Genomic DNA, 22,082 nt, shown 5'->3' on the forward strand with positions numbered 1-22,082 from the left:
ATTGTCATTTTACGGCTTCGCCGGTTAATTGGGTTACGTGGCTTTGGCCAATGACGGCGACCAGGCCAGATGCCTTGCACCTGGAAAAAGTGTGGGAGTTGGCAAGACATGGTTTGATTGGAGTGAGTTTGGTCAAGCTTCCGGCTTAATGATTCAAAGGAGAGTGTGTTTAAGGCCTGTTGATAAACATGCATATCTAATTACAAATATGTACCTAAAGGTGTTAACATAGCTCTCCATTTACCCTACGAAATAAGAGCAAGTGCCTATCACTCAATTTTCAACTCAGCCCCTCTTTTTAAGAGCCAATAACAATATAATTAAAAGTAGTTAAAGGTCAATTCACCAGCTTATCGGAGAAGTGAAACTGGTTTGCTCGCATATCAATTCAAAAAATATTGAATAAATATTAAAGGTATTAATTAACGTGTAGGGCTTAAGCCATAAAACTAGTGATTAATGCCAAGTTAACAAAAGTTAACAAAAACAAAAAACCGGCATTGCGGGCTCTTCGCAAACAAAACTCAGCATGTTTTCTATAATTTTCAAGATCCATTTATTCGATTTCGTTTATAATTATTTGTTATGAATAAATTATTTTATATTAAGCAATAATCCGACTAACTAGAGTATATCTAACAGTAAGCGGCATTACATCTTAATCGTATTTCCTAGGCGATAGCTTTGCACCAAGCATTTTGATGGTTCAATACAAAGCGTTTTTGAAATCGAAATTTGTATCTTTGCTGCTTTGGCGTTCGTGGACTTGAAAACAATTTAATTTGTCCCTAGCTAAATGCAAATGCGAAAAGAATTTATGACGAAAATTCCGAACTAAGCTGGTTAGCAAATTAAATGCCCTTTGTTCCAAGCCGACTCCTTCAGTTGAACAGTAGCAGATCGCTTAATTGATCCAGTTGCTCTCGGAGCTCCATTAGCTCCATATGATGTCTACTTGACCACACTGGTCAGTTCGATGGAGTCGTCACATCTGAAATGATATATATTTGTTTAGACTCTCTGGCTGATGCTCAGATATGTTGACATAAAATGAATTGCGGTCTGGAAATGGGCTTTAAAGTGGGAGATATGATGCAATCCTTCATTAACCCAAATGGACTATCTTAGCCCAATTTAAGATAGGACATATAGACCCTTTTTAGATGTTGCATAATATGCAGGGTGTAAAGAGTAAAGTATTGCTGTTACTCGATCGTTAATCTCTGATTAATCTACAGTAAAGCTACAGTATCATGCATCACATAGTTTACTAAGTCAAATACTGCTACAAAAGGCAGTTACAAGTTATCAGATGAACAGGCACTAAAAACTGCGAAAACCCAAGTCTTAAAACAATTTACTTTACATAATCCAACAGAAGGTATTATAAAAATCCTTTGCTTTGTGCTAGATTAAACACTAAAACCACAACATAAAACCCAACTTTTTATGGCGAACCACGAAAAGGAAAAGTGATTTTGAGGAGCGGTTGTAAATCATTTAAATGAAGGATGGCAATGAGCATGGGAATTTTAAGTTAGCATGAAGGTAGAAAACGGGTGTAGAGACCGAAATTACTTCTGGCGGATCGGGGATTGATCCTGGCACCTGATGGTGACCGCACTGAGGCAGGAATCATCGTTGGCCTCGTCATCGGTGGCCAGCGGAGCGATGGATACTGTCAGCGGAGGAGTTGGTGGAACTGTTCCCGCACCTGCAGCTGAGCCATTGCCATTGGCAGTGCCTTTGAGGCCGACCACATTGGCCAACTTTGTGGTGGCCGAGACTGCGGCTGCCATCACCTGGCCTCTTCCATTGAGCAGCGAGTTGTTGGTCAACTGCTTTTGCATCAGCTGATTGGAGGAGTCCAGGCGATTGGATAGCGAGGTGTGCCTGTTGTTCACCGACTGTAAAAAATAAAGGGAAAGTTAATTAAATTCATAATCAAAACCACTGATAGAAGATAGTACTCACCGGATTATTGTTGTTCATTCGCCCGCGAATGTTGTAGAGTCCGTAGACCAAAGGATTCATACATGAGTTGGTCGACGCAAAGATGAACAGCGCCTTGCGCACCAGGGGATTGATCTTGTCCGCGGAGTGCTTGTCCAGCCAGTACCACATGGATATGGTGTAGTACGGAGTCCAGCATATGATGAACACAATCACAATCGTGATGGTCATCTTGAGCGTGCGCTTCTTGGCCCGGCTGAGCACGTCGTCGTTGGAGCGCCGGAAACGCTCGGCAATCACGTCCTTGAGGACGCGCTGGCTCTTCCGGTAGATCTCCAGGTAGATGGCTCCGTAGCAGTAGATGAACATGATCAGCGGAAAGGCGTACATGCTGCACATGGAGGCCGCCTGATACAGCTTCTCATCAAAGTCGCTCCTGAAGGAGTTGAAGATGACGCACTGAAAGTAGCCGGTGACGGCGGGATGCTCCTCCAGATGGAAGAGAAAGGCCTGTCGGAGATGGATGACAATTAAGTATATCTCACTGGTAGAAAAAAACTTATTTAAATAGCCATGGCAGCAATTAAAAATAGTGCGTAAATTGAAGTAAGTCCCAATTTGGCTAAGAACTGTTGTCTGGAACCCACCTGTGGAATGCTGCAGACGACAGATCCCAGCCAGGCGCAGGCCAGCATGATGCGTCCCCGGTTGTAGGACCGCTTGAGCGGCTTCAGTATGGCAAAGTATCTGATGGAGACAAGAGGGACCAGAGGTGGTGAGAGGCCGTCGGCCAACGATTGACACTTCGAGCCACCTTATCTGGCTATCAATTTGGTCCATTAGCGACAGTCAGCGGCGCGGCGGACTCACCTGTCGAGCGATATGCAGACCATCACGTAGCTGGACAGGTACAGGCCGAAGACGCGGAAGAAGCTCATCAGGCGGCACATCAGGTCCGTGGATAGCCACTGCACTGTCCAGGCCCACACGATCTCCATTGGCATCAGGAGCAGCGTCACCATTAGATCGGCGATGGCCAGATGCATTAGCATGATATCAATACGCAAGGGACCGCGCAGTCGCCGCTTGGTCAGCAGATACAGCACGGTGCTGTTGCCAATTGTTGAGATCACAAACAGTATGCTGATCCAAATGAAAGACGACATTAGGAACCGGGTGCAGGAGGAGATTGGGGGTGCGGGAGAAGGTTCAGAAGCGATTAAATTGGTGAGTGGGAAATTAAAGAAGTTTTTTCCCCAAGGTGGGTGTCTGCGTGGGTGCCATTAAGTGGGTCAACGAAGTGCAGTTGGAAAGGTAAGCTTGTTGAATGAATGAGGTAAATGAATCGTACTCTATTGGTATCTATTGCAGACAATCTGGGCTGAAAAAATTGATGTCCCTCAAAAGTTGCCAAACAGTGTAAATTTGAATAATATTTTCAGAACCGGTCAATTATATTGTTAGTTTAAGCCCACCTTTGGCTGCTGTGCTAAATTAAGCACTTTCTACGCCTTGACTAACTGAGCAAGTTACACCTAATCGATTAAACAAATCTCTGGAATTCTATAAAGTGAACCCTGCAATGATCCGCACAGTTCAAATTCCAAGTGAAAATGATTAATCTCAGACAGATAGCCAGACACCCGAGGAGAAACCAGCGGTGATGACCCTATGATTTATAGGTGTTTATAATTCAGGCAGCGACACCCACACCGCCATATGAATTGATTAGTTTAGACTTGTTACAGATAGTAAAAGTCAGAGTTGATAAGCTGAATATACCAATATATGTATATGAGAGACGTGGGCAGTGATCTTGACGACCAGGTTGTAAAATGCTGGTCGGAATTCCACTCACCTGTACACTGTGATGGACAATCGGTGGCCATCATTGAAGACCATATCCTTGGTCAGGTGAATGGTGCCATTGGTGTCGTTCACGTTCGACCAATTACTTAGATCACGATGATCATTCTCCTCAGCTACTTTTGCCATTTTGGGACAGTCTAATAAATTGTATCTGAATGCAACTGCATCAAGGCTTTGCCTTAAGGATAACTTCTTTTATTCTAAATCAAAAGATACAGATACAGATAGATGTTAAGATACTATTTCTTATTTTTGTTTCTTTATATTAATGTTATTGATTGATTTTTGTTATGCACCAAAAATGTTAATTGTTAAAGTTAAAACTGCGTTCTTTATCATTTGTGTTCGTTTTTGGGGGCCTGTCATTAAATAATTGCGAAACGTGTGCGCTGCTTTTTGACTTTTCGAATGCTTTATTATTGTGCCGTTTATAGAGATAGCTCAATATTGAAAACACAAACAAATATATTATTAATATTCCCTGACAGACAGTCACTCAATTAATCGAATAAATTGCACTCAGTTTGAAATTGATAATGAACACTTTTTCGATTGCTTTGGATTTTAGGTTCAAGAACTTGTTTATTATGTTATTGGTATGATTATTTACGTTCTGTTTGTTTGTTTGTTTGTTGGTCCCTTTTTTCTAGGTGTTAAAGCTGGCAATGACCTTGAACCAAATATTCCCGCGCGGCATTAACGCATTTAAGTTTCCGATTGATAATAAAAATTCCGTTTATGTTGAGCTGCCCGGCTCGGTGTGTTTTCTAGAATTGATATGTATGTACATCTACATCGGTATAATAATTATAATGGGGAGCATCTTGCGCTCTCGCTGGCTTATTAATCTGTTAATCAATTGCGCTCAATCGAACCGAAAGTTCACTCAATTGAACAGCAATAGCTGCAAAAAACTCGGACAAATCGTTCTCACATTAATCCTTCAGTCGAATTATTTTACGGGTTGTTTAGACGCGCCGCGTTTGATGCCTTTTGAACTTGGCATTTTAATGTGCTCAAACAAATGTGATTCAAAATAACAGAGTTTTCGAATCGAGCAAAATACGGTCCAAAACAATTCGATTCCGTTCTGAATAAACTGAATAAACTTTAAACTCGCAAAAGCCCAAGTTCACCTAGCCGAGTGCTGGAACCCCTCGAAGATTACAGGGAGATTCGACTAGATTGCTCTTACTAATCGATCGGCTTGTGTATATACTACCTATTGTAGGCGTAATCTTCGATTACGAGAACGCGTACGTGCTGTTTAAATCACTTTTCCTCTATATACAACTATTATATACGTTTCTTCATTCTGTTTTTCTTCCTTTTTTGCGATTTCCGTTTTGTTTTGCGTTTTCTAAACACGCGACCACACCGTGTACTGCTGTGTACTATACAGATATAGCAGATTTGAACCTGAGATTTTCGAATATAGCGATTTGAGTAAGTTCTATTTTGCACACACCTCCCAGCAGCGACGAAAATACACCGTTCACACTGCCCACCGCCCACGCGCGTAGTTATCGCTATCGATGATGCGAAAGCTTCTAAACGGCACACACGGCTGCGTCTAACGGTACTCCAGATCCACACTCACACCGATCGACGAGCAGGAACTGACTGAACCGATTGCCTGGGATGCTGATGCCGCGTACTCGAGATCTCGGCAGCTACTGATAACCCAGCTGGAAGATGAGCGCAACAAGTGGAAGCTTCTGAAGTCCCGACCATTCAAATACCCGGTCCTCGGCCTCCTGTAGAAATCGTAGCCTACTTTTTGGACAAGGACTATACGCTTGAATGCGTTTCTATGACAGCTCAAACCTTATGAAAAGTATAATTTATCTTAAGCCTTCTTACTCTTTAAGTTCCCATTTTAATTTATACCCTTTAAGGAACTTACTTCGTCAGTGTTACAAAACGACTGACCGTATTGATATACCCCTTATTTCAAGTAGCGGGTATACAATGTTAGGTACATTGATAACAGCGGACGACCCCAATAGTCAGTGGATTTAATATGTGTGTGTGTTTTCAGGTCCCGCCCGCATAAATTTCACGATTATCAATGCGTGTACACGACTCAAAGTTCAAACGGTGGTCCGTCTGATCGCCAAATGTTTCGATTCCTTATCTGCCGCATGAGTCGCGTCTCAGCCGGCACAAGTGATCTACATCAATCTTCTTATAGGCCTTATCGGTGTCTTGTTTCGAGCTTTCCTTCTTTCCTAAAACCTCGCTCGCTGTATCCCACTCGTATGTCCTTTTTGTTTCGGATGTCGCACCTCTGATCCCGTCGAGCTTTCACTGGTATCTGCCAAGTCCACTGCCAAGGTTCACAATTTAACCTCATGCCGGCCGGGCGATACGCAATTGGACAAAACGCTTCATTAAATTTAATGAGCGTGCCGCGACGGACAAAAGGATTTCAAGTTCACGTTCCGCGGCGCACATTTGTATGCTACGAAAGTGGCGTGAGCGCGGCCTTATCAAGATGCACCTGGCACACCTGATAAGACGGCGGTGGGGCGGCGCTCTAATGAGTGGTCATGCAGAATGTGCACTAACTGAAATAAACTGCACATTCAAGGGCGCCTATTAATTTCGTATTTGCGCTTGCACTCAACACGGCTTAAATCAAATGCCCAAAAGTATGCAGTGATTTAACATCTGTACATTTTCCACCCATTATCCATTTATATTTATAGGATTGAATACAAAACTTTTTCTGAATTTATAGCATCTGACCAAATAGAATTCGTTATGTTTTAGGATATTTATACAAGTTAATTATTCATATTTTAAGTTTATAAACGCTGAACTGAACTGAAAACAACAGCTTTATTAATTTGCTAAAAAATTTGTATGTTTTATAAAATTAAAATAAAAATTGTACAGGGAACAAATTGAACTAATTTTGTAATACAGAGTTTTTTGGGAAATTCAATTTTAAAATGAAACCAATTAGATTTAAATTTTTGATTAACCGCATTCGAACAATTTTGCGCAACGGTCACACTACTCCGCTCTAAACAAGTGTGGAAATATCGATACATGGAAATATGCATCGATATTTTTGTCCACCTCTAGCGACCAGTCCATGTGGTAAACTAGGTCTTTCGTTTTGAAATTATAAATGAAACTCTAGCAGTATGCTGCGCAAGTCAAAGAAACAGCCACAGACGGTGGCCGAGAAGGTCAGCAAGCTGCTTGCCCATCCGAACGAGAGCGACAGCGCGGAGGACTCGGACTTCGATGTGGCCACGGGGCCACGTCTGGTGGACTTCGAGGAGGAGGAGTACGACCTGCCGGATGCCCGGAGCACCGACTTTAGAAAGAGGAACGTCAAGCTGCTCTCGGAGCAGAGTGACCGCTACAAAGGGAAGATCAGCAGTCGCAAGGAGTTGGATGACGATGAGGATGAGGATAATGATGAACAGGAATTGTCCTACGAAGAAAGCGATGAGGATGATGAGGACTTGACAGACTTTAAGGAGAAGTTAAAGGCTGGAGGAGCTGATGATTCCGAGGAGGAAACTGCTGCTGGACATTCCGAATCTGGTGAAGAAAGTGAAGAGATTGAGAGGAATTCGACGGACTTTCAAAAAAAGTTTGAGGCTGGAGATTTTAAATACGATGATTATGATGAAGAGGAGGATGATGACTCTGAGGAAGAGGACCATAGCCAGGAAAGTGAAGGAGATGACGACGACGATGACAACGATTCGGAAGATGAGGAAGCAGAAGACGACGCAATCAAACCCTCGGATGTAATGTCCAAAACCAACCATCAAGCTGAAATCCAAAAAGGATTCGCGGTCCAAAACCAGCTGCGCATCTGGGAGCGTCTTCTCGAGCTAAGGATCAACACCCAAAAGTTCACCAGCAAAGCGAATCAGCTCCCCGCGCCGGATTCTTTAACGAAACTGGCATCGGAAAGCGATGAGCTGCAGTCGGTGCTAAAAGAGGCCCAGGAGCGCTCATCCAAGCTACTGCAGCAACTGCTCTCCCTCCAGTCAGCTCTCCACCAGCAAAACTCCGAGATGAAAAAGTCGGTGAAGCGCAAACAGCCCGGAGATGATTCGGTTCCGGCGGTCAAAAGGTTTGGTTCTGTTCTGCAGAGCAATTTCCAGCAAATGACCGGCTATCGCAATGAAGTTCTGTTAAAGTGGGACGACCGCACGAAGCTCCTGACCCCCGGAGCTGGTGTCAAGCGTAAGTCCTTGCAGGAGGACTACGACATCATCAAAAAGATCGACAGCGCCCTGGCCAACCGAGAGGCGCTCGTGGAAAAGTCCCAGACTCCAAAGAATAATCAGGCGGAGCAGCAGGAAAACGCGCCGGTGCAGCGATTGAAGCACATCTACGACGACAGCGACTTCTACCACCAGCAGCTGCGGGAGCTCATCGAGTACAAGGCCAGCACCTCGTCCAACATGAGCGAGATCACCAAGCAGTTCGTGGAGCTACAGAAACTGCGCCAGAAGATGAAGAAGAAGGTGGACACCAGGGCCAGCAAGGGGCGAAAGCTGCGGTACGTGAAGCAGAATAATATATCTGCAAGATTTACTCACGAACATTTAAATATACTTTCAGATACGTGGTGCACAACAAGCTCATCAACTTCATGGCGCCCAATGAGAGTAGCGACTGGACGGAGGCTTCCAAGTCCGAGTTGTACAAATCGTTGTTTGTATAGACTGTAATAAACTAATATATGAAGTTTTAAATAGGAATAAAATCTATGAAATGTCATAATTGTTAATTGCCATTTAAAGGAATTATAATAGTAGCACCATATACCTAAATCGAAATTAAAAGAAAACATATTTTAAATGGTTCTTTATTTTATATATTTATTTATTTATGTATATTTTCATTTGTTATTTACTTTTAACTGCTAAATTTGTATGTTCAACATTTCATTTTCGTTAATTCTTATTTCTTCTCAACTGGGTTATTTATGCAGCAAGTGCATAACAATATGGCTTGAATATAATCGCAAACGTTCGAAATTACCGCTTCATAACCGATTCGTTTAGCGGGTGTTCGTGTTTTGGAGATTGTGTACTGTTATGTATTTATTTGCTGGCTTCATTCGAGTTGCGTTTTTAATTCGGTTCGATAAATATAAATTAATTTTAATAATTTTTTTATGTATTATACTAGTTGTCCGCAGACGCACATACTTGACTTTTATTCATTTACTTTGCTAGTCTCGTGAATTACTTGGATTACTTCAATCCATTTATAAAATGTTCACTTCGTTTACTTTAGTTTTATATTTAATATTGGTTTCTTAGTGTGTTCGTCGTCTAAGTCATTGTTAGTTATGCATACGGTAATTTATATATTTATAAATATCATGTATAATGTTAGTAAATCAGTGCATAACTGCAATAAACGGGAGCATTGTGATGATGGGATTTGACATAGAATGGAGACGAAATACAATTCAATAAATAAGTTTTTAAATTTTACGCCTATGATTTAGAGAATACAAAAGGTTCCTTCTAAAAATACTATAAAAAGTTCGACACATTTACAAAATAATCTTTGTGACTTTTGTTCAATAGAAATGCTTGGGTTTTCTCTTTGGGAAATGATTTTCGGGTTGTATTCGATCGCAAGCTCTTATTAAAAATTAATTAACAATCAGCTGAAGGTGTATAGAGCACATATCATCGTTTACATTTACATACTAGAGATAAATGTATATTGCACTTTACTGCGCACGAGAATCAATCAATTTGGACATACATTAGTGCCACAAGGACTCAAAGAATTTTGACGAAATACTGGGCAAAGGTTTACATTCAATTTGGGATAAGGAAATAAAAAGTTCCAATATTAAAAAAAAAAGAAAGGGTGCGCGGGAATTGGGGAAATACCATGGCTGACTCTTAGCGCTGTTCTTGTATACAAACTACCAATATAAAGATTACAAAAATGCCACTGAATAAATTCTCTCTATCTGCGATATTGGTTTTTCTTTTTTGGGATTTCTCTAATTGTTAATGGAATTCTTCAGCAACAGGGGCAGCCCAGTTTTGGTTTTTGATTTGGAAACGAGTATGGTGGCTGTTTTGGCTCCACCAGAGCCGGCTGCAGCAGCTTCCGCAGAGGCAGAGTTGCGCCTGGGAGCCGCCTGCCGCTGATGAAGCTCTTGGAGCAAAGCCGAATGCTTGTCCAAGGCCTTCAGCTGCGGCATGTTCTGGGTCTCGTAAAGCGACGACTGCAGCTGAGTGTGTATCGAGGTGACGTTGGAGAGCGTGCTCTCGGCCTCCGCGGTTGGAAAGTTGCTTAAATAACGTTTACTTGTCGTGCTTCCTGTTGTTGTCGATGATGTCGTTGTAGTATTAATCATTGTAGTCTGTTCCTGCACTGAAACCTGTAAAGAACGCGAATCAGCAACACGAAACTCAAAAGGCAATGTGCCGCAAACCTTTCGCATAAACGCCAACTCTGTGTCTCAAGTGCACTTGGCAAGTTGTATAATACTCTCCATATCCTTCTGCACCCCATACAACTCCGAAAGATGCTTGGCAAACACACCATTCACCTCACTCAATTTTGCCAGCTAAAAACATAGTTTCATTAGCAAATTACTAAACATGAATATTGTGCTTTACACACCGTTTGGTCATTGGACTTTTCACGTAGGCTAATATTGGCCGACTTAAGCTCAAGTTCCTGTTGCATAAGTTCCTTCTGCAGTTGTTCTGTCCGCGCCTTGAGCGTGGCCACCTCACGACGCAGTTCGTCCTCTGTGGCGCCCCCTCCGGCTGCAGCCACACCACCGCCGCCCACGCACAGCTGCTCCATATCTCGTTTGAGGCGAATATTCTCCTCCTTGTAAGTGTGCAGCTGGCGCTTCCATTCGTCTACATTGGCAGTTGATTCCTTTAGAACAAAAAGACCAAAAACGATCAGTAAAATGTACAATATGCACGTCCCTGGCACTTTCAATCAATGTAAGCTTATCACATTGCATACCTGAAGAGCACTAGTCAACCGTATGTTGTTGTTCTTTAAGGTAGCCAGCTCGATTTCCCATTTCTTGGCATTGGCGCAGCTGCAAAGAAGGCATAGCATTAATTCCTTGAACCAATGACGGCCAACGCGTTGCTCACCTTTGTGCCAGGGCCATTTTCAGACGCTCGTTCTCATACTTAAGCTGCTGCTCAGCGGTGGCGCCGGCTCCAGGACCCGTGTGCATGCCCACAATGCTTCCACCAGACGAGATGGTCACTCCACCGCCACCAGTTACGCCCGAAGTGGGTTGCGGCGATGGAGTGGCCGATCCGATGTCCGCCTTGACATCGCTGGTATTTAGAAGCTTGTGGGAAGGACTGTCCGGATTGGCGTTCTGGGTATTCGTGTTGCTCATGTTGGGCGGCTCCACAGTGTGCGGATCGATGGCTGTGTTGTCGTTCTGCATGGAGCCCACGGCTCTCCCGGAAATGGGCGACGTGTTGGCCGAGGTGGTGGGCGTGACGGCATTCGATCCGTTGGCCGATTTCATGGCATTCTTGGTGGCCTCCTTGACCTCCTGGAACTTCTCTACGAACTGTAAAGCGAGGTAATTAGTAAATAAATATATGGAACATATCCTAAACACTCACCTTGGTCAATTCCGCCTCTGAGGCGAATCCCAAGCCGTACACCGTGTTTGCCCGCACATCACTCCACTGGCCAAACTTCTGGGAGGTCTGGGTGAATGTCATGTTGGGCGTGATCGTCGAGTTTATCACCGCCTTGGTACCCTCGACACTGATGATGCGGTACAGATTTCGCGAGCTGTCGTAGAAGAAGCTCACGTTGACCGCCTTCATGCTGGCCGTGATCCAGGTGCGCTTCGTCTTCGGATCGATGTGGAAGACGTGCGCCTGGCAGGTGAAAATCGGTTGTTCGCTAAGGGTCATAAAGGGATTAAAGCGACAGGCGTGTGATTAATTAAAAATTCCATTTAGAGCAGGCAATAAATAGTGCTGCTGTGCTTGTGTGTGTAAGCTATGGCAATGCATTCCTTCACTGTGGTTTATTAGTCAACAGGCAGTGTGTAATGCATTTATAATTAGCAGTTCTTAAGTCCCAGGATAATCTTCGTGGTCCTTTTTTGATGAAGTAGGTCGATATATATATTTCTTTGAATCGGGTTTGATGTAATTGCAGTTTCTTGCGGGGCGCATGGCCCTCATCAAATCAATTCCGTATCCGTGGTAGCCTCCAGTGCCTTTATTTGTACATATATATATATATGTATCTTATCTATTACCTATCCGTTGACATCGTCCGCTGAGCTCTATATCTTGTGTCTTCCCGTTATCGCTGGCGACTGTCGACCGCCGACTAAATTGCATTATGTGCTAAGCCTTTTCCGCAGCCTTGCTTGTGATTTTTGATTCTCGGGCGGAAAACACGCACGCACACACCTGCACAGTCTCACACACCTGCACACCCACACACATGTAATTGGCCTGCCCACGCGTGTGTGTGTGTAGGTGTATGTTTGTGTACATATATATGTATGTATTTACGCCGCCCGCTACACACAGAACGCCAGCAACAACAACAACAACATAGGGGGGAGATGTCAGCTAGTTCGGCGTCGATTTTTCCCACAGTAAAAACTGCAGGTTTAGGCCGGTTTGGCCGCGCCCATCGGTCTTACCCCATTGTATTCGTTCTTTGGCGGTGACTGAGTGCTTCCGCTGTAGTTTATACCAATGCTAGTCGCTTTTACTGATGAATTTCACGGTTAAAAAAAATAAAACACAAATGTCTAGAGCTGGAACCAAAATCGATGTTTGTATGGTGTTATCGATGTTTCTACTGGCTCAGCACCATCGATGATTTATATGCTTCCAAGCATCGATACCTCATGGGCTCGTATAAGAGGAATGATTTTTATCGAATAATTTAATCGTTTTAAAGCGAATTGCAAATTAATTCAGATAAATTTATAATAATTATGATTGATTGTAAGGCACCATAATATTGTAATTTTTTCAAGAACATGTTTAGCTGTTGAAGCATTGCACTTAAATGACAGAAGTTACAAAATATTTTCAGATAAAAGTGATGAGCTCTTTTTGGCATTCTAGTTGTGCGCCAACATTTAGTTTGAATATTTGATAGATAGATAGATTGTATTCTTTATGCAGTGTGGCAACATTAGTTTTTGTACACATTTTTTTAGTAGTTGACGATAGGTCAAATGGCAACTCCTGATTGGCAAAAATATTTGCATATAATTTTGCTTTAAACTTAAAAAGACAGCAATATAAACTTCAAAACAACACATTTTACTTCTTTGTTAATTGAACTAAATAGAATCCCTGAAATTATTCATCAAATGTAGTACATTTTGTAGTGAAGAACCAGGGTTGGTTTACGGATTTTGGCCGTTTCGCCATCTGGTAACACTGACCAGTTTCTCATCGTTAAAAAATCCATTTGGAATTCGGTTTATTTAATTAAAAGCAGCCGCGACACCTATGCGAAGGGTAAAAAGCGGCCAGAGTTGTTGTTGCTGCTGCTGCCCAGCCGCCGTGCGATCGATCGGGGTACGTTTTTCGCCATAACGAGGAGTACGGGGCGATTTTCTCGCAGCCTCTTTTTTTCACACGAACGCCGTCCCACTAAACCGAATTTTCAGGTGAAAAACTCATTTGAACGCTCGAAAAAGCGGCGTAAGCTCGCACCTGCTGCTCGTTTAACCCTGTTTCGGGCATTTGTGATTGCAAAATGCGACAGCGACACACCTAGGCACACAAAATATGCCAGTTATGCGAAAGAGAAAAAGTGCTGTGCCTGTGTGCGTGCGCGTGTGAGTGTGTATGCCGTGCGTGTGCCCCCGCCTGCGCTAGTGTGCGTATGTGTTGGTGTAGAAAACTTGTTATCAATGCGGCGCCTATGATAAGTCTCATTAGACATGTTTCTCCCACTATGCTGGGTATTTCAATTGGAATGGCTAGCGAACATGTGTGTGTGTAGTGAAATATCCGGGACTCAATAGAATGGACATTTTGTATGAGCAGCCTACTGTATAAATACAATTAATATAGAGAATTTTATTTTATACAAAAGAAGCTACATATACTTAATATCTCAGTATCTCCCATATGCGGAATCACAGACAAGAATTCAATCACACCAATTCGTTTATGATCATTTTTTGGGCGCATTATCTTAGTACAAACCTTTGAAGAACCCGTGTTTTGTGTTTAGTTTACGGGCTTAAGTATCAGCGATAGTGGTACAATCTCCACACAAAATGTACCTACAGCCAAAATCCTGTAACCACTATTCCCCCCTCTATCTTTCTGTCGCACAGTCTGGCGGCCCCAACTAAATAATGTGGAACATGATGTGCGACGTAATGCCCACGATATCCGAGGATAGCATCTCGCAGCGCTCCTCGCAGTTCAGCGGGGAGGATGCCAACTTTGAGCAGCTGATGGTCTCCATGCTGGACGAGCGGGACAAGCTGATGGACAGCCTGAGGGAGGCGCAGGAGCGGCTTAACGAGACGGAGAACAAGCTGCGTGACGTCGAGAAGGAGCGGGACAGCCTGCAGCGCCAGATTAATGCTAATCTGCCGCAAGTAAGTGTCCGGCGCATGCTGATACCGCAGTTTGGCTAAAATTCTTTCCTGATCTTTCCAGGAGTTTGCCACCCTGACCAAGGAGCTCACGCAGGCGCGGGAGACCCTTTTGGAACGAGACGAGGAGATCGGCGAGCTCAAGGCGGAGCGGAATAATACAAGGGTAAGTGATCTCCGAAAATTCAGATCCTTGGTATTCAGATCTTACGACATTCAGATTTTAATAACTGAGTCAATTGATTAGTGTTGATAGACTAATTGGCCAGCTAATAAGGTATTGTTATTCGAACAATAAACAGTTGTAGCGAATTAGTCATATATACCGGGAACAATACAAAAGTAGTCACTCTCAAAGTTTACTTTGTCCGTCTTCATATCATTTCGAACATGGCTTGTCTATTTGTTTATTTATCAGAGACTATACAAACATTGTTAAAGCCTTTTAAGAATTAGTTTTTTGTAGTCACATACACATTAAACCATTAAAGTGAAATAAACTGTATTTATAGGTCCTTTCCGCTTGTGATTTAAGTTTTAAATTGAGAATTTCAACGTCGGTTACTGCATTAAATATTTGAAGACTTTACTGATCTATTTCATATGACTATTTCAGCTTCTCCTCGAACATCTGGAGTGCTTGGTGTCCCGCCACGAGCGTTCCCTGCGAATGACCGTTGTAAAGCGACAGGCTGCCGCCCAGAGCGGCGTCTCCAGCGAGGTGGAAGTGCTCAAGGCGCTAAAGTCGCTGTTCGAGCACCACAAGGCGCTGGACGAGAAGGTGCGCGAGCGGTTGCGGCTTTCCATTGAGAAGAACAACATGATGGAGGAGGAACTGAGCTCCGCCAAGGAGGAACTGGCCCAGTATAAGGCGGGCGTGGTGCCAGCTGGCGTGGGCAGTGGCAGCGGAGCAGGGAGTGCCGCAACCACCGCCGGAGGTGGGGGTGCCGAGAACGGGCTCAAAGAGAAGGTGCGTTCCCCATTCGAAATGCAGTCAACCATGTCCGGTTTAATATATCTCTTCTATTTTCCAATACCCCAGATGGCGGGCGTGGGCGGATCTGGTGGCGTTAATGGCGAAGCAAATGAGCTGAACGACTACGCAGCCAAGACCCACGAGCTGCAAACGATCATCGAGAAGCAGGTGAAGATCGCGGAGCTGTTCCCAGTCTGCATATGGTGAACACTTTTTAAAACCCTCTTTCCTTTTTAGACCTCGGAACTTTCGCAATGGCAGCGACGCGTTTCTGATCTGAACAACAAGATCAGTGAGCTTGAGGAGAACATGTCGCGAGTGCAAAAGGAACACTGCAAGGCCCAAGACCAGTGTTCCAAGCTGCAGCGGGATCTGCGCGAGAATGTGGCCCAGAAAGAGGATCAGGTGAGTGAATAATACTCACGGCATGGCTTGGGTTTTTATTCATACGTTCATTTTCAGGAGGAGCGCATTACCACATTGGAAAAGCGATACCTGAATGCTCAGAGGGAGTCAACATCGTTGCATGATCTTAACGAGAAACTCGAGCAGGAACTCCGGCATAAAGAGGCGCAGCTCAAGGTGGGTAAAACTAAGGAAATTATAACAAAAATTATGGTCAAGGCAGGCATATCTTTACTTTTATTCATAAGGATCGATTTTTTGATTATATTTCGATAAGAGCACTGGCCTTTTGTATAACAAAATCCATTTATTACTTATTACCATACTGCAAAGTTATTACAAATTCAATAACAGATAAAGATTTCATGACTTGTAAAATAGTCCAGCAATTATCGCTAGTATGCTAGAATAATCAAATAAAATTAGCAGCGAAATCTCGTTCGTACAGCATCTGTGATATTTTGTAAAAAATCGATCCACTCTACTTCTAATTGTGCCCTAGCCTGCTCTTTCATTAAGCTCCCCTCAAGCGTGACTAATCAATTGCATTTACATACGCAACTATTCCCCCCGACAACTAATCGAACAAACACCCGCCCCAAATACGAACCACAACCAATCCATGCCACATGATCAATGCCGAATCCGTATCAGCTGCACGAGGAGAAGATCGGGGCCATCGAGGAGAAGCTGGAGCTCTCCGAACAAAAGCTCGCCCAGCACGCCAAGCTGCAGCCTGACATGGAGGAGCAGCTGAAGGCACGCATGGAGGCATTGACTAAGGTAGGAAACAAGGTATGCACTCGAACTAATATGCGCGCCGGACAGGTTCCATATGACAAGTATCAACAACTATTATCCCTTACAACTTCTACTCTGTTTTGTGTAATGTTCTTATCTTTTGCGTACTTTCTGCCACAAGAAACCACCAACAACTTCAACAACAACTCAGTTTCTATGTACTATACCTACTATTTCTATCTCTGTACTGCACCAGAACTTTCTACTCTAACGCACCCGAAACCAAATCAAAATCAGACCTAACAATTCTCTCTATATACCAATTACGAAGGTTTCCAATATCTCATATAATGTGGTTATATTTGGTATATATCAATAAACGACATTATAAATTTTCAGCATTTCGCTTTTACTTTCTAACTTTCGTTTAATATGTTTGATGTTTTAATGTTGTTGGAATGCAATGGGCACCTAAATGTAGTTGGTATACAGGAGAATTTTCTCACTATTAGCTTTCATTACTAAAACCAGAACTAACATTTTCCTCCGCCACTGATTAAACCGTGTGGACAAGTTCATTAAACTCGCTGGCTGAAACCATTTGCAGGCTCAAGAAAGACACGGTTCTGCAGAAGACCGCATTCGGGGACTGGAGACGAACCTCGACGAAAAGACCAACGAGGTGGTAAGACTGAACCAGCGTCTGAAGATGAACGAGGAGCACAACCTACGGCTTTCCTCCACGGTGGATAAGCTGCTCTCGGAGTCAAACGAGCGTCTGCAAGTGCACCTGAAGGAGCGCATGCATGCGCTGGACGAGAAGAACGCCCTTACCCAGGAACTGGAGAAGGCGCGTAAGGTGGCCGAGGAGCTACACCACGAGAAGAGCGAGATAATGAAGGAGCTGTCGAAGACGCGGCTGGAGATCGAGAACTTCAAGCGTCAGCTGCTGCAGCAGGAGATCGCCTACAACATCCAGCAAACGGAGGCGCTCACCCGGAGCCTTTCGCCCAGTAGCGTAGTGGACCCCAGTGGCGCCTTCAGTCGGAGCAACTCGCACGCCAGCTTTGAGACGCACTCCCTGCGCCGCCAGAGCAAACAGCGACTGTCCGAGGAGAACGCCCTGGTCCGTTCCATGGCCGAGCAGGAGTGGGAAAAGCTGCAGCAGGCGGCGCATGCCCAGCAGCAGGCCTACGAGCTGGCCAGCGCTGCGGATTGCGATGACTCTGATGTCCTGTACGCAGCAGCCACGGACATGATGTCTCCATCGGGCCACACAGATGCCCAGACGTTGGCCATGATGCTGCAGGAACAGTTGGACGCCATTAACAATGAGATTCGCCTGATCCAGGAGGAAAAGCAGTCAACAGAGGCGCGGGCCGAGGAACTGGAGTCGCGTGTCGGCAGTCTGGAGCACGTAAACCTGCTGGCTCGCGGTCGCTCCATGGACAGGCAGAGTCCGCCAATGAGTGGCCGGAGCACGCCCAACAGTCCGCAGCGGGATTTCATGCAGAAGTATCACACGGTGAGTAGCTAACGATATTTAAGTTAAGGGAAATATATATTCGAAAAAATTAAGAACAACATTAATGACGCTTTAAACTTTTGCCTTCATTAACAGCTCAACTTGCCCGTGCTGTCCAGCGATGCCTCTCGCGAAGAGCTCCACGGCGGCATGTCCACCACAGGTGATTCGAGTTCCGGCGGAGCGGCCTCTCCACTGACCGCCCGCTCCATGCGCCTGGAGCGTGTGGCCCAGGCCTTGGCCCACAGCCAGGAGGAGCTAAGGCGACGTTCCATTGGCCTTAATCCCAATGCTTCAATGCCACCCAACCACACTGGAGGTCACATGCAGCTGAGCAGCCACAGTTACGGTCTGTCACCGCTTAGCTCTCGTTACGGCAGCCAGGAGTCACTGCGTCACTACAACACAATGGGATCTATGTCCATGCTGCAGACACCTACTTCGGGCGTGTCCAGGGAAGCGGCAGCCGCTGCTGTCCAGAAGAAGAAGGGCATTAAGTCCTCGCTGGGAAGGTTCTTTAGCAAAAAGGAGAAGGTCAAGGGCGTTAAGGATACGCTGCCCGACGGCTCGCCCAGCATGATGTCCATTGGCAACCTGTCGATTGGACTGAGCGAGGTGGACTCCAACTACGATGCTATGAGCATGACTGGCGGAATGATGCCCCGCATTGCCAGCTCCCAGGGATCCAAAATAAGCAGCGTTGACTACGGCAGGCAGAAGAAGTGAGCACTTTATATACAATACCCACAATTTGAATGTGTTTGATTGCCATTTCATTTACTTACCAGGGAGCATGATTATCGCAATGACTTGCTAGGGGAGGCCATGAAGGCGGGCACTCCGTTTGCCCTGTGGAATGGCCCCACCATAGTCGCCTGGTTGGAGCTGTGGGTGGGCATGCCAGCCTGGTATGTTGCCGCCTGTCGAGCCAACGTCAAGTCCGGGGCCATCATGAGCGCGTTGAGCGATACGGAAATTCAGCGGGAGATTGGTATGAGTCTGATGCTTTATTTCGCTTTCCCTGGCTAACTTTTTTGTTCGACAGGCATCAGCAATCCCTTGCACAGGCTCAAACTTCGGCTGGCCATTCAGGAAATGGTTTCACTGACCTCTCCCTCGGCGCCACAAACCTCTCGCACCACTCTGGCATTTGGTAAGCTTTCGTATAGTGTGACGGTTAGTCGCGAGGCTTTCATTATTATTTATTTGCACTTCATTATTTATTATTTTGTATTACATTTTTATTACATCCAGTATGTTAACTTGAATCTCTTTAATCATTATCATTATAGGCGATATGAACCATGAGTGGATCGGTAACTACTGGTTGCCAGGCCTTGGCCTGCCCCAATATCGCACAACCTTCATGGAGTGTCTGGTGGATGCCCGGATGCTGGACCACCTCACCAAAAAGGACTTGCGTGGTCAGCTCAAAATGGTGGATAGTTTCCATCGCACCAGCCTGCAGTACGGCATATCGATGCTCAAGCGCCTTAACTACGATCGCACGGAGTTGGAGCACAGGCGCAAGATGAGTGAAAACGGCCTGTGTGACGTACTAGTCTGGAGCAACGAGAGAGTCATACGATGGGTGGGCAGCATCGGATTGAAGGTAAGTGTGTCAGCTTACAAACATCAAGGATAAAATAAACAACTCCATTTTAAAGGAATATGCTAATAACTTGCTTGAATCGGGAGTGCATGGAGGATTGATGGCCCTGGACGAGGGCTTCGATGCGAATGCCATGGGCTTGGCCCTTCAAATACCCACACAAAATGCTCAGGTGAGCCAACTAAACACCATTTCTTCGATTGAGTCAATAATTTTGTCATCTTTTCGCTTAGGCTCGCCAAATACTTGACACGGAGTTCAATAATCTGCTGCAGATTGCCACAGATCGCAGGCCGGAGAACGAGCAGCGCAGTGCTTCCTGATGCAGCTACAGTCCGCCCACGTCCTCGGTGGATGAGTGAGCACCAGCCGAGGGGGGCAGGACAGACAACAGACAACAAAGGCAACTTACAACAATAATAACGTAAAGACCAGGGGCAAAGTTTCCTAAGCAGCAACAGCAACCGTAACGACGAGCAGAACTAGAAGAGATGAATGAAAATGCTAGCAAGCAACTAAGCCACAAAAAATCTAACAAGAAAGACGCAACGCAAGAGACTCCCCAGCATGATGCACGTCTAATCCACATATTTAATATATATAAATACACGCATAGTCACATAATCCATAACAAGACAATGTATACAAGACATAGCACATACTCTACATAGGGCATACGTAGTTGCATTGGCGCCAAGTCGCTGCCGCTGCCAGGCGTGTACAAGTTTTAGAAGCTAATCAGTTTTCGATTGTAAAATTATTATTGTATTTTTTTATATAGTGTAATTGGGCTTGCAATAGACTAACAGTATTTTGTTTTAGATGATGCAGAGGTGGAAAGAGATGACAGCGTGCTTCGAACCAAATTCGTAACCAAACTTGTTTGTTATATAATTTTTATGGCATTTGTACAGTTATTAATTTAATACAATTTTAATTTCTTTAAAATTAAAACAACTAACATACGCTTTACATATGACATTATCGTGTTTCTGTTTAGATTTTTGTAGAAGGCAGAGACGGCGTACCAATTGAGTTTATAAACTGAACAACATGCACAACAATCAGGCATACATATATAGAGTAACAGCTGCATATATATACGATTTATACATTATAATGAATCATAAATCTAATAATTAAACATAATGAAGCATACGTGTAACTAACAACAAAGTATTAAATGTGAAGTAAACAAAAGGGGAACGGAAGTTGTAGAAGTCGCAAGCGCCCATTGAAATCAACTATTTACATAATTACATATACGAGATCATTTAGTCGAAAAATCGAAAAAGCTTTAAAGGCGAACTAAACCTAAACCAAAACTCAAATCTTAGCCTTCGCTTAAGCCCCGAATAAGAGAATTTCTTTGCTCATTGGCTGAAGAGAATTAGAATTTCAATAAAGAATTAATCTTAAAATACTTTAAAGGATCTATTTACAAAATCTAAAAGCATATCCATTGTTTTTCAAAACAAATATACACACCCTTCATAAAACTCGTTTACGTGGTTACTTCAGTTCAGTTTCAAGAGCGGCCAGTTGAATTATGAAACAATTTCTTCAATTTATGTGTAAATCCCCCATTAATACACTAACCTATTTAAGTTTTGCATGTACTTACTTTCCCTTTATACGTTAAAGCACACAAACTGCCACATAACAACACGTATATAGCATCTAAAAAAGTTGGTTTTAGAGTCTTTACGTACATTAAGTTTAACTTTATACTTATTTGTACAAAAAACCAAAATTGCAACTAACGCTTGTCCTTAAGTTGAAATAGAGAAAAATACAAGAATCAGTAAAAATGAATACCATATGCTTAAATTAATTTATAAAACTAAAATATATATATTATAAAACACTAACAAGAGGAAAATACTTAATAAAATTATTTCAACTGTATTAGCAAATTAAAAAAGAATTACACACGTGTAAGGAAACTTATAAAAGCTCTTAAAACTGAAAACTTATTTATGAATGTAACTGTAGCATTATCTAAGTAAAACCGAGAGTAAAGCAAATATTTATGATGTGTAACCTTAATTGACTAACTAAATCCACAATATGTATGTTGATTTGAATTGGTTTAATTGTTGACTTTTGTTGAGAATTCCACAAAAGGAAGTTTATAAATGAGCGTAACTAAACTAAATGCATAACCTAAATATAAAATTGATTACCATACACTTATGTAAATATATTTATACAATATTGTGAACATGAAAATTGAATGCAATACAAGCAAATTAGGTAAAAATTCCGGTTAGGAGTTTTTTATATGTACCATATATATTTGAAAGAAAAAAAGAAAACCCAGCAAACCACGAAAACAAATGATGAAAATATAACTACAAATTAAAATTTATTACAAAAAAAAACAACAAAA

At 43.4% G+C, this 22,082-nt stretch overlaps 4 protein-coding genes across 9 annotated transcripts; 2 read left to right on the plus strand and 2 right to left on the minus strand.

The window, feature by feature from the left end:
• Positions 1-556: 556 nt before the first annotated feature.
• On the minus strand, positions 557-5,446 carry LOC117150520 (gonadotropin-releasing hormone receptor). Of its 3 annotated transcripts, none has more exons than XM_033317438.1 (7): positions 5,291-5,446; positions 3,812-4,022; positions 2,824-3,096; positions 2,601-2,700; positions 1,975-2,463; positions 1,579-1,907; positions 557-991 (listed from the first exon to the last, which is right to left on the minus strand). In XM_033317438.1, the coding sequence occupies exons 2-7, from the start codon at positions 3,946-3,948 to the stop codon at positions 952-954; spliced, it is 1,368 nt and encodes a 455-aa protein (XP_033173329.1). In that variant the 5' UTR covers positions 3,949-4,022; positions 5,291-5,446; the 3' UTR covers positions 557-951. The 3 variants fall into 3 exon arrangements, with proteins under 3 accessions (XP_033173329.1, XP_033173331.1, XP_033173330.1); XM_033317440.1 differs by having other exon boundaries at positions 1,570-1,907; XM_033317439.1 differs by having other exon boundaries at positions 4,433-5,446.
• A 1,458-nt stretch (positions 5,447-6,904) lies between these two features.
• Positions 6,905-8,666, plus strand: LOC117138867 (protein Aatf). The gene is made up of 2 exons (XM_033300973.1): positions 6,905-8,359; positions 8,422-8,666. The coding sequence occupies exons 1-2, from the start codon at positions 6,978-6,980 to the stop codon at positions 8,522-8,524; spliced, it is 1,485 nt and encodes a 494-aa protein (XP_033156864.1). The 5' UTR covers positions 6,905-6,977; the 3' UTR covers positions 8,525-8,666.
• Positions 8,667-8,684: 18 nt separating this feature from the next.
• Positions 8,685-12,648, minus strand: LOC117138851 (homer protein homolog 2). Its single transcript, XM_033300972.1, is given in 7 exon segments — positions 8,685-10,216; positions 10,271-10,405; positions 10,462-10,728; positions 10,822-10,900; positions 10,959-11,395; positions 11,451-11,739; positions 12,500-12,648. Coding segments are annotated over 7 exon segments (1,596 nt in total). The 5' UTR covers positions 12,505-12,648; the 3' UTR covers positions 8,685-9,832.
• Positions 12,649-13,232: 584 nt separating this feature from the next.
• On the plus strand, positions 13,233-20,511 carry LOC117138250 (liprin-alpha-1). Of its 4 annotated transcripts, none has more exons than XM_033300209.1 (15): positions 13,233-13,394; positions 14,165-14,434; positions 14,496-14,597; positions 15,048-15,401; positions 15,474-15,575; positions 15,645-15,812; positions 15,870-15,989; positions 16,467-16,607; positions 17,161-18,078; positions 18,175-18,800; positions 18,867-19,069; positions 19,124-19,231; positions 19,371-19,690; positions 19,746-19,862; positions 19,924-20,511. In XM_033300209.1, the coding sequence occupies exons 2-15, from the start codon at positions 14,186-14,188 to the stop codon at positions 20,011-20,013; spliced, it is 3,618 nt and encodes a 1,205-aa protein (XP_033156100.1). In that variant the 5' UTR covers positions 13,233-13,394; positions 14,165-14,185; the 3' UTR covers positions 20,014-20,511. The 4 variants fall into 4 exon arrangements, with proteins under 4 accessions (XP_033156100.1, XP_033156115.1, XP_033156123.1 ...); XM_033300224.1 differs by having other exon boundaries at positions 16,467-16,595; XM_033300216.1 differs by lacking the exon at positions 13,233-13,394 and adding an exon at positions 13,469-13,486.
• Positions 20,512-22,082: the final 1,571 nt, after the last annotated feature.

This window comes from Drosophila mauritiana, chromosome 2L (genome assembly GCF_004382145.1).
Source record: "Drosophila mauritiana strain mau12 chromosome 2L, ASM438214v1, whole genome shotgun sequence".
NCBI lineage: Eukaryota > Metazoa > Arthropoda > Insecta > Diptera > Drosophilidae > Drosophila > Drosophila mauritiana.

Coding starts and splice junctions, on each gene's coding strand:
- LOC117138250 (XM_033300209.1), top strand. CDS start 14,186: ATGTGGAACATGATGTGCGACGTAATGCCCACGATATCCGAGGATAGC. Junction 15,576..15,644: donor AAACGATCATCGAGAAGCAG/GTGAAGATCGCG, acceptor TTTCCTTTTTAG/ACCTCGGAACTTTCGCAATG. Junction 19,691..19,745: donor TGGGCAGCATCGGATTGAAG/GTAAGTGTGTCA, acceptor TCCATTTTAAAG/GAATATGCTAATAACTTGCT.
- LOC117138867 (XM_033300973.1), top strand. CDS start 6,978: ATGCTGCGCAAGTCAAAGAAACAGCCACAGACGGTGGCCGAGAAGGTC. Junction 8,360..8,421: donor AGCAAGGGGCGAAAGCTGCG/GTACGTGAAGCA, acceptor ATATACTTTCAG/ATACGTGGTGCACAACAAGC.
- LOC117150520 (XM_033317438.1), bottom strand. CDS start 3,948: ATGGCAAAAGTAGCTGAGGAGAATGATCATCGTGATCTAAGTAATTGG. Junction 2,464..2,600: donor TCGTCTGCAGCATTCCACAG/GTGGGTTCCAGA, acceptor CATCTCCGACAG/GCCTTTCTCTTCCATCTGGA. Junction 1,908..1,974: donor GAATGAACAACAATAATCCG/GTGAGTACTATC, acceptor TATTTTTTACAG/TCGGTGAACAACAGGCACAC.